At 49.2% G+C, this 11,769-nt stretch overlaps 1 protein-coding gene across 1 annotated transcript in view; it reads right to left on the bottom strand.

Moving 5' to 3' along the window:
* Fam83a (family with sequence similarity 83 member A) overlaps positions 1-11,517 on the bottom strand; it is a 23,447-nt gene extending 11,930 nt beyond the window's left edge. Inside the window, exons 1-3 of the mRNA XM_021184300.1 lie at positions 11,038-11,517; positions 4,997-5,164; positions 2,521-2,645 (exon numbers count right to left, since the gene is read on the bottom strand). Of these exons, the coding sequence (XP_021039959.1) occupies positions 2,521-2,645; positions 4,997-5,164; positions 11,038-11,517 (773 nt within the window). The remainder of the gene's footprint in view (positions 1-2,520; positions 2,646-4,996; positions 5,165-11,037) is intronic.
* Between the last annotated feature and the right edge of the window lie 252 nt (positions 11,518-11,769).

Genomic DNA, 11,769 nt, shown 5'->3' with positions numbered 1-11,769 from the left:
CTCCCCTGGCCTCCCCTCCCCTGGCCTCTCCTTTCCTTTCTATTTCTTTTGTAAAATTCAATTATAAACATGCATTTGTACTTCATTCTGTAGGAAGGAATCTGTATGTGACTGATACCCACCCACACCCTGATAATACTTTTTTCTGAGGTAACTTTCTATCTATGCATCAAACGTCAGGCCCAAGCTGAATGCAAAACTCAGTGGCCTTGATGAATGGGAGCCTTCCCTCCCACTATACAGAGAGAAAACTTGAGGAGAAGCAGAATCTCAGAGACAAGGCAGAGTACCCGACAGAGGGGCAGACCACCTGACAGAGAGGGACAGACCACCTGACTGACAGAGGGGCAGACCACCTGACTGACAGAGGGGCAGACCACCTGACTGACAGAGAGGCAGACCACCTGACTGACAGAGGGGCAGATCACCTGACTGACAGAGGGGCAGACCACCTGACTGACAGAGGGGCAGATCACCTGACAGAGGGGCAGACCACCTGATTGACAGAGGGGCAGATCACCTGACTGACAGAGGGGCAGACCACCTGACTGACAGAGGGGCAGGCTACTTGACAAAGGGGCGACCACTTTACAGAGGGGCTGGACTAATTTAGAATGATAGATTTTGTTCCTCTTTTCTCTATAATCTGGGGCTGAAGATGAGATAGGAGACAGATGTTTGGGATAGTAATCAACAGTCTTGTCAGTAAAGATTTACGTCTGACAGTTTTGGTTTTGTCTAGATGATAGGTATCAAAGGCTACTTATAAAAAAAGACAATAGTCTGAGAGCCAGAAAATAGGTCCTTGTTAGGCACTACATTGGTTACCAGTTTGACCCTGGACTTTCTAGCCTACAAGACTGTGAGACATAAATTTATATTATTTATAAGCTACCCAACTCACAGTATTTTTGTTATAGCTACACAAGTCGAATGAGCTATTATGTGAATCTTAGTGGTATCGATGTCATGAAAAGTAAGATTTGTCCTAACATGCATAAATAAGCCGAAGAAAACTCAGGCTCATCTTTTACATTTTCTCCCACATTTCCCTTTGCACTCACTTGTCCTTGCCTGAGGGTCTAGCAGGCTCCTAGCGGTGGCCTTCGCTTGGCTGCAAAGGGCATCTCTGATTCTTCAGCTTCATTGGATTAGATGGATAGCCAGACATTTAGTGTCCAAGTCTTGACGTGTTTTAAATCAAATGGAATCTCTAAAGAAGGCATGCAAAGGGCCAGCTAGCACATGGCACCAACATTCTCAGCCCTCGGGAAAGTGCAAATCAAACGACAAAGAGAGAGTGTGTGTGTCCAGGATGGCTGGAACAGAGGGCTAACCAGTAACAGACATTGCTCAAGATCAGAGAAAATGGGGCCTTCAGACATTGGAGAAACCCACATGAGACAGCTCCTTCAGAATGAATCTCCATCAGTTCATCACAAATAGAAACCCCAAATTAGTACCCAGCAATTGTATCACTAGGAACACACTCAAGAGAATTACAAATAACTCCACAAAAACTGGTAAGCCTGAATTATTCACAAAGTTTGAAAAGTGGGAACAACCCCAATTCACTGCATCCACTGCAGAGTGGAAGAACAAAATGTGGTATGCCCATACCACACGCCATGAAAACATCATACTCAGCGAAAGAAGCCAGTCTCAGGAGACCACATCTGTAGCTCTACTCCTGCAAAGAGTCTACATGAGGCTAACCCACCGAGACAGGAAGTAGATGTGTGGTTACCCAGTGAACCAGTTTCTAACTGGTTTCTGGATAAGTGGATCTGGGAGGGGCCGCCAATAGGAATGGGGTTTCTTATGAGGACAGATGACTGTGATGTTGATGGCTAAGCAATGCTGGGAATAAGCCAAGGAGAACTGACCTGCACATTCAGTAGGTGAACCGTGTGTGAATCAATACATCTCAGTACATTGGTTGTATTAAAATAATAAAAGTTTGAAAGGGGAATCAGCTCAGTTGGTAAACAGCCTACTATGAGGAAGTTACTTAGGATCCCTTGCACCACGTGAAAGAGCCAGGCATGGTCGTGTGTGTGGGTAAACCTTCATAGGGAGGGCGGAGACAGCAAGATCCATGGTACTCGCTGGCCAGCCACTGTAACCGTTGCTGAATACTGGGAGACCCTGTCTCAGCAGCTAAGGTGGAGAGCCAGGGAGAAGACACAACAGCCTTGGACCTCCATAACTTACTCCTCTAACTGTACACACATGCGTGTTCACTCACACATACAAAAGAAAAAAGTTAAAAGCAAATCTACTGTTTTATAACAATTCCTAAGAGGCCGGAGAGAGTAAAAAGAAGTCTATGCCCAATTTCAGTGGCAGGAAGGGGCCACATTTCTCACTTCTGGCTTCGTTTATTTGGTGAGCTCTAGCTGTGGACAGAAAGAAGAGCCGGGAGCTCTGGGGGTGGTGGGAGCAGCCATCATCCAGCTGGTACCCCACTTAGCCCATCACTGCCCGGAAGCCTGGAGAGCAGACGAAACCAGTACTCACCTGTATGATCCGGATAAGACAAACCTCCAGTCTGAGATGATGAACTTCTCTTGGATTTGGCCGGCAAATTTCCTGCCTGATTTGGCACAATACACCTCCCCTTCCACACTCCTGATGGAGATGTTCTGGGGAAGCAAAGTGAGGGCGTCACTTACTAACTGGGTATTTACTGATAAACACTCGCGCTACGGCTGAACATGCACCCCCAATTCTATGTTGAGACATAGTCTCTGGTGCAGTGGTTCTGGGAGGCTGGGCTTTGGAGGTAATCAGCTCAGGAGGGTGGGATCCCAGAAAGGGGTTGGGGGCCCTGTGTGACAGAGCTCCCTCATTCTGCATGCCATGCAAAGATGCAGTAAGACCGTCATTTACACACAAGGCAGAGAGTCTCACCAAACACCGAATTTGCAGACATCTTAGATCTCTCTGGCTCCAGAACTGTGAGAAATAGATCACAGTTGCTTATACGCCACCTGGTCTGTGACAGTCTGCCACAGTAGCCCAAACACGCGGAGACAATTTGCATAGGAAATTGGAAGGATGCTCACGAAGGTTTTATCTAAGCTTGGAGAGATTTTGTATCATTTACATTTTTTGTTGGCTTAGTTTTTCAAGTTTTTTTTTTTTTCCCCCATTGCTCCAGCAATAGATGGCGATGAGGGAAAGAAAAAGTAGAATTCCAACAAAACTGGGCATGGTGGCACACGCCTTTAATCCCAGCACTTGGGAGGCAGAGGCAGGAGGATTTCTGAGTTCGAGGCCAGCCTGGTCTACAAAGTGAGTTCCAGGACAGCCAGGGCTATACAGAGAAACCCTGTCTCAAAAAACCAAAAAAAAAAAAAAAAAAAAAAAAAAAGAATTCCAACAAAAAGAAAACAGTAAATTAAAAAAAAGACAAGGACTTGATGGTCCAATAAGCCCCTAGTCTAGGCTTCCATGGGCCACAAAGAGTCTGCATTAGTGTGGGAGGAGCAAGTCCGTAGGTAGCCTTAGTGATGTGAACTCCTTATCGTAAGCTGTTCAGAGAGCTGGCCAAGTATAACAAGAGGAGATAGTGTTGTGAGGGCCCCATGGATCCTGGACCATTTTGAGACAAAATGTGTTGACAACCCCAATTCTAACGCTGTTTAGATCTTGGTCTCCCTGGCAGCATCTGGTGTCCATGCCTCAAATGGCTTCCAATGCAAGAGTGTAGAAATGGCAAAGCAGGGGTTGTGCGGAGATTTACTTTAGGTTATAGCCAATGGCTGTGGAATATGGCCAGGCTCCAAGTAGTGTCTGTCCATGGCCACCAGGCTCTGGGAGGATCCTCCAATTCCTCCCGAAGCTCCCTCCAACATCTCAGTGGCAAGAGGACACATCCAGTGCGCTACAGGTGTGGCCCTTGAAGGCGAGGCCTGCTCCGATCGATGTTCTCATTCTATTTAAATGACCCTTTGTGGAGGGATAGAGACCCAGAGAATTCTAGGCAGACCTCAAGTGACTGGCTGTAGACAGGGGCATCAGGAGGGATGCCTGAACTCTGCTGCCTCCCATCAGTGTGGAGGAGGGTTTTGTTTTTGTTTTTTGTTTTTGGAATCTGATGATGTGTCTGAGCTGGAGGTGGGGTGGCAGAGGAACCCAGAGGGCCACACATCAGCTGTTCAGCTAGACCCATGCATGTAAAGGATGAATGATTTTTCCTCTTGACCTCGACTCGATGCTCTCAAGTTTGTATGACTAGTTAAATTCCTATCTCTCTGCTTCTTTTCTTCCCGCCAGAAGAGGGAAATGTGTGTGCTTGAGTGAGCATGTTAGGGGACGTTCCAGTTAAACTAAGAGCACCAGCTTCTTGTTGGGCTCAGGGTGTTCACAACACATCGTTCTCTCTCTTTTTGTTTGTTTGGTTTTGTTTTTAAAGACAAGGTCTCAGTATCTGCTCTGGCTGCCCTGGAACTCACTGTGTCGACCAGGCTGGGCTTGAAGTCACAGAGATCTGCCTGCCTCTGCCTCCCAAATGGTGGGATGAAAGGCAGGCACCACCATCATCCTGCCCTCAAAACACACACCTTACTGGTCCATTGGGTGGCGCTGTGCGGATGGGTGTATCAATTTTGTATCAGTTTTCAAAACTGAACAAAGGAAAGAAAGCTGTAGCTTAGTGGCAGCACTCTGAAACGTCAAAGGCCTGTAGAGGCCTTTCCATCCATTCCACCAAGGTCAAGGGATTATAGGTGGAAATAGTGGACATCTCATCCGGGTCAGAGTCTAACAATATCCTTCCAAATTCTCTACCCTCTTTTCCATCATCACTGTTTCATAAGCTACATACTCCTTATAGTATAGCATAAGATGGAAGGGGGCTGGTTGGCCTGTGTGGGAATATGAGCAAAAAAGTGACTTCTTTGAGATACTGAGATATTGAGATGGGGTATTAGCTACCACTGTCCTATCTGATGGATGTAGAATATCCCTAGAACTGTCACTGAACCCCTACCTTGAGATGAATATCAGAGATCTGGACTTTGTCACACATCTCCTGGAAGAGCTTCACACCGCCCTGGTCCAGAAGCACACAGACGAATACCCCGCGCTTGTTGGCTGCCTCTAGAATGTCACAAAGGACCTCCACATCCGTGAACACATCCATCAGAATGGCCAGGACCTGGGCCAGGAGAGAGGACTCCATTACCAAAGAAGTCAGGGCAGCGCGACCAGTCGCAGCTGAAACTTCTAAATGGCAGTGGGCCTCAGAGGGAGGGGATTGGCTAGGATAGGGGAGGGTCTGACCAGGCAGGATTAGAGGAAGGGGAAGGAAGAGCCAAAGGGGAGGGCCTGCTCCTCTCTTGGCCCCGCTGTACCAGACTAGGCAAGTCTTTGCCTCTGTGTTGAGTTGAAGTGAGAAGTGTTGAGGAGAAAGAGCAAGAGGACAGCAGAGAGGTGAAAGCAAAACAAACAGGCAACTTAGCAGACTCAGAGGAAAGAAAACTGAACGGTATTCCCTGCCATTTGGAGATAGAAGGCACATGGGATCACTTTTTTTGTGTGTGTGTGTTCTTAATCTTTTAAATTGTATTTGTTTCTCTCTGTGTGTCTCTCTGTGTGTCTCTCTGTGTGTCTCTGTCTCTGTCTCTGTCTCTGTCTCTGTCTCTCTCTCTCTCTCTCTCTCTCTCTCTCTCTCTCTCTGTGTCTCTGTCTCTGTCTCTGTCTCTGTCTCTGTCTCTCTCTCTCTCTCTCTCTCTCTCTCTCTCTCACACACACACACACAGAGGCGGGGTAGCACAGAGGCAGGTAGCTTGTGCCTTTGAACATAGAGATCAGGGGACAATTTGTGGAGCTGTTTCTCTCCTGCCTCTATGTGACTCTCAGGGACTGAACTCAAGTTCTTAGGGTTGGCAGCTGAGCCATCACACTGGCCCCTAATGATGCCCCGCCCCTGCCCTGGAGTCTTCATATACACCAACCTCCCATGTGGAAGAACCATATTCAAACTAGATCAAAGAGAGCTGCATCCCGGTGGGATGGAGGAGTCTTGATGTCCCAGCAGCCTCTGTATCATCAGTGTCCTCAGAACCTCGCTGAGATGTCCCACAAAGGCGAGGTGTGCCTGCCTCCCAGATTTCCATTCCTTCTCTATCTGTCAACAGCACCCCAGTTAGATTTGAATGGATCCTCTTTCTTTTCTACTCAGTGCAATTTGGATGGAGCTACTGGCAACCAGGGGCACAGGCACAGCAGGAGACCAAGGCCAGAGCAACGGCAACACTGCATCCCTCCCTGGCTGCAGAGACTGGTCCAGAGATGGTTACAGCATCCGAATTGTTCTAATGAGGGCTTCCCCAGATCATTTGTTGGAACTCTTGAGAAAAGGAGATGTTTTGGTTTATCGTCCAGTTGCTTAGTTAGTAGTTGATGAGCTACAGATCCTGGTACCCAGTGTGCTGTTCCTTGTGGAAAGCATGCACAAAAGTCAAGTCACCCTGAAAGCACCACCAGGCAGTGGGCATGGAAGTACATGAACACCTGGATCCAGCCATACCTGAAGCTCCCTGAGTGTTGGGATTGTGGGGGTATACCCCTGTGCCAAGCTACCTCTGACCTTTCTACAAATCTCCTTTAGTTTGTTTGGATTTAATGATTCCCCTTTTGAACACCTAAGTTGCAGTATGTTGACAACTCCATTATTAGGAAGTCATTTAAAAAGATCATTATGATGATTGTGTCCAAATGGCAAGACCCGGTTGGTACATTTGTGGTCGGAAGCTGGATAGTCAGTGTTCAACAAATGTGTAATAGTAACGAATGAAATGAAAAGAAGAAAAAAAAAGCAAGATAACCCAATTGTCATCCTCCACTGTAACTGCCACAGACGGTAGTCATGACAGGAGGGGCATGGAGAGTTTTTTCTTCTATGTTAGATGTTGTACCGGTGAAATGTCCCCCACAGGCTCCTAAGCTTGGACACTAGCTCACCAAGATCGTGGGGAGTTTAGGGGAGGTTGTAGAACTTTTGAGACTTCTCAGGGGTGTTTTCTCATAGCATTGAGAACAAGTAACTAGCACAGATATAACAACATTGTTTCAAGGTTTTAGGAATAATATGTCCGTGTGTGAGCATGGCTACTTTGTTTCATTTTGCTTTGAATCTCAGTGTGCAGCCAAGGCAAGCATTGACTTGCAGTCTTTCCACTTCAGCCTCCAAGTGCTGGGATTACAAGCAGGTGTCAATATGCCCTGTGACAATGTTTTCTGCTTTGTTTGTTTGGAAAGCACTAACAACTGGGAGGTAGCAAGGGAAGAGAACACCTCATCTCATGGGCGGGCTAAGGAGGTGTCTGGGCCCTGTGTGGGTTGACTACTTAGCTGATGGGGATTATCTGTGCAAAGGAGGGGACAATGGAGAAGTTGCTCTTGAGCTATGGGACCCATACTGCATTAGAACTACCATTGGAAACAGTATGGCCCAGCAGGTACCATCATTGTATCGTTTTGGCTTCCAGAACTGTCTGAGAATACATTCCTGTTCTAAGCCACCAAACAGTAACCACAGCAAAGGTTCGATGAGCATCTACTATCGGTCAGCTCCAGGCTTGTCTCACGTGACTTCCTCCATACCAGTCCCCAGCTTCCCAGGGTGAAGCCGGGGGATCGGTAGTGCAGACAGCTTTCCATAACCACAGGACAGGAATGTGGTCAGAGCTACCTATGCCCCAGTCTGGAAACCCACACCCTCAGCATCCTGCTCCACACCCACAAGAACTCTTACTGTCTTTTTGTCAATCAGTCTGTCTGTATACAACGACAACCTGAGGGAAGAAGGGTAAAGAAGGAATATTCTAGAATTAAAAGAAACATTTCAGTTCTGTTTCCCTGCCAGGAATACAACCTTACTTTATCTCTTCCTCAGTTTCCCTATGGGCCCTGAATTTACCTAGTAAACTTTACACACACACACACATAGTGTGCCTCCACAGAGCACTGTAGTTTCTCCTATATCCTACATCAGTCTGCTGCACCGTGCTGTGAGTTAGAAGCATAGAAAATAATCGTTTGGGGGGGGTATTAAGATGTAGTCCATTGATAGAGCGACCACCTGGTATGCAGGAAGTCCCATGTTCAAGTCCTAGCAGTGTGTAAACTGGGTGTGGTGGGGCATGCCTGTAACCCCGGTGCTTGGGAGGTAAGGACAGGATGATCAGAAACTACGTGAGATCCTATGTCAAGGGGAACAACAATGCAGATAAGAGCTCAGAAAAAGCAGAGCATCACAGAACCACTAGGAAGTCTTGGGGACCCTCAGGGTCTTGTGACCCAACTGGGGAAATGCTAGTCTCACTCTTACATCCAATGTACAAGGCACACACAGTTGCTGGCCTTGCAGCCTCCATCTTTGACCTCCCAACACCTTGGGGTCCCACTGGATAGATAGATGGTGGCGTCTCCCCACCTCTCGGACACGCCCCCCCCCCCCCCCCCCCCCCCCCCCCCCCGCACACACCATCCTGACCTTTGCACTTGGTTTCTCTCTACCTGGAATTCTCCTTTCCTCCTCTGCCTGGCAAACTCTTACTCAGCCTCTGACTGTCAACTGAGAAGCCGCTTCTCAGCAGCTGGCCTTAGTCACAGTCTTCCAGGTACTGAGCTTGAACCCTGAACCACCTGAAGCTTGACCCACAGCATACTCCAATCCCCTCCTATGGGGGGAGGCAGCTGACAGAGGCTTCCCCAAGGCAGGGAGATCTCAGTTTTGCATTGCTATGTTGGGCTGGGTGGAGTGAGGGAATTCAGCTTGAAGGGAAGGAAGGCAGATCTTGCTTCTTAGGGTGGGGAATGCTCTAGAGAGGACTTGTCAGGCTGCTCCTGAGCCTGCCTCCCTTTCCTCTCAGGGGCTGCCCTTATAGAACATGGGGGAGCTCTAGCCAATTTCCTTCCCTTTTCTTATCACCTTCTTCTATGACAGCATAGATCCAGGGTGGCTGGATCCAACCCTGCCATCTTCTCTGTGGGAACAGACAGCCCGAACCTTCTTGTCTATGTATCTGTCTGTCTGCCTGCCCCTTTCTGTCTGCTCTGTCTGTTTCTGTCTTTTTCTCTGTCTCTGTCTGCTTGCCTGTCTCCATTTGCCTGCCTACCCGTCTCTCTGTCTTTGTCTCTGTCTCTGTCTTTCTCTTTGTGTGTGTTATTGGCATGTACACTCATACAAGCTTTGCGTGTCTGAAGGATATAACAAAGTCAGCCTGCAGGTGTCTAGTAGGCAATAAAAATGGGTGAAGCTTCAGTAGGCTCAGGCCAACAGGGAGATTTAGGGAACTGTGGCAGAAGGGACCCAGTCAAAGAGGTAACTAAAACTTGCTCCAGAGGACACAGATCTTCCTACCTGCTAAGTAGACCCAGAAGTCCACACTTTTAGGTAAAACCTTCTGATTTTCAAGTGTCCTAAAATCAAATGTTGTGTCATACAAAGGACATCAGTGGGGCTTGGGTGGGGATACCCTGTCACATGGGGAGATGGAAGCAGGGAGACTCATACAGGAAGCTGGACTTCCCAGCTAACCTTGGCTACTTTCCAGGGTGTTGCACTGGCCTTGGAGTCAGGGCTGTAGCCAAGGAATCCCTGTGCACTGGCCCCATCCTCAAGAGAGCAGAGCTAGTACACTTAGCAATAGACCAAAAGGAATCTCAGTTCATCATGGCGGCTGTGCCCCAGAAGGTCAAGGCACTTGCCTGAGATGTCACAGGGTAGCCCTCCTGACAGTCTGCCTGGCCCCTTCTGGGCCATCATGTCATGAAGTACCAGTTCCCAAGCAGCCCTGCCACACAGTAGCTCCACCCAACGCCACCTTCTACTTAAATTCCCAGAACTCTGCTTCCCCACAGTCCTCCAAGTCCCCAGTCTTGGTGGCTTTCCCAAAACCTTTAGAATTGCATAAATGTTGTGACCCTGGGAGGGGATCCAGTCATGAGCCCAGGACCATAGCCAGGAGTGAACACAAAAATCAATGTGTGCTTTATGAGACAGAGACCAACACACACACACACACACACACACACACACACACACACACACAGAGAGAGAGAGAGAGAGAGAGAGAGAGAGAGAGAGAGACAGACAGAGACAGAGACAGAGACAGAGAGAGAGAGAGAGAGAGAGGTCTTTATGGTGTCCCTCCCTCCCATACTGGGGATTGAACTGGGGGCGTCTATGCTAAACAAGCCCTCTACCACAGAGCCACACCCCCAACCCTGGATGACAGATTTCTCTCCTCCTTGGAGTTCACTTTCTCTCCCTTGCCCCTCTGCAGTTTCAGGAAAGAGGGATGGGTACCCACAACCCTGTGTACTTGGGAAAGAAGAGATAGTAGAGAGTAACCCTCTCTATCCAGCCCCCAGTTGACACTGGCAACCACGGCAGACATGCAGAGGCACTGGGAACTCCTGCCCCATCGGCCCCAATGCCTGAGGTCCTGTCAGCTGAGGCCCTGGTCTGAAGGACTTTCCAGAGTCTAAGTAAAACACGGGCTGTCCGGGGAGAGGGGAATTTTCTCTGATCCCCCTCCCTGCCTCGCTTTCTGCTTCAATAGAGCTGCCTGACACAGGGGCTACAGGGTGACCTGTGGGCAACCAGATCTAAATAGAGGCTGAGAGGACAAAAGGACAAGGATATGTCCTAGTGAAGTCCCCACGCCCCTTCATCTGGAAGCACGAACCGGAGTGAAAAGCAGGAATGGTTCAGGGCCAGGCAGAGTCTCCAAAGTCCTGAAGCCAGAGACCAGAGTCTTGAGAATCTGCAGGGGACTCGGGGTTGAGTGGCAAGCAGTAGGAAAAAGGAGTTGGGGAGCCAAGGAAGGGATTTATTCTTCCCACATGAGAGACTATAGTGCCAGGGATAGGTGCTAGTGGCGCAGGACCCAGGTTGTTTAGGGATCAGGAGTCTGTGCTCCTGGGCAAGCCTGTGAAAACAGCACGCAAGCCCCTAGCCCTGTCTAATCAGTCCCGGCACCATCCCGCACAGCACTAGGCAGAGCTCTGCGTGGGTACCTGGCTGGCCCGGGAGATGCAGCGGCGGACCAAGTCTCTGATGTTGTTGTGTTTGTCCATTTGGAAGTAGACGGTGGCACTGGACTTTTCCTTCAGGTAGGGCTTCTCAGCCAAAGTCCAGGTGTGCAGCAGAGCTGGCTCACTGCCTTCCGAAGCCACAGGGAAGTAGGTACCTGATTGTAAAGAGCAGGAGTCCAGTCCTCTGGGTCCTGACTCAGCCCCTCCGGCAGGATCGGGGGCATCAGGGGGCTCCTTGGCCCGGGCCTGGATGTACTGGGCCTCCGCTGAGGACAGGAAGTCTACCTCTCCTTCCTGACTGAGGGCACGCCAGTAAGCCTCTGGACCACCATCCAAGAGGGCATCTGTGGCCAGCCGGGCACTCTCATTATCACTGAAGTCAGCTCTGGCTGGCCGGGTCCACTGGTTCTTGACATCTTCCAGACGTTTCCGGATCTTGCCCACATACCTTGACCGACTCATGCTGCTGTGTTGCTCAGTCGTGGAGGGGTGGTCAACCGCGGAGCTCTTCCAGATGTAGGGAGAATGCGGATGACACCAGGGAGGAATAGGGCTCCCAGTATTCCTAGGAAGCTATGGGCTTCCCATACTGGCTTGCCGAGTTCCTTCCTCCCCTCTTGCCTATTTGGAGAAATGGTTCTCACTGCCCCAACAATGCTTCTTGGGGATCCTCACCTGCAGCCCAGGGATTGGCTTATCTCTGAGAGCCACCAC

Source organism: Mus caroli, chromosome 15 (assembly GCF_900094665.2).
Source record: "Mus caroli chromosome 15, CAROLI_EIJ_v1.1, whole genome shotgun sequence".
In the NCBI taxonomy this organism is placed as follows: Eukaryota; Metazoa; Chordata; class Mammalia; order Rodentia; family Muridae; genus Mus; species Mus caroli.
This window is presented reverse-complemented; position numbering and strand designations above follow the sequence as displayed.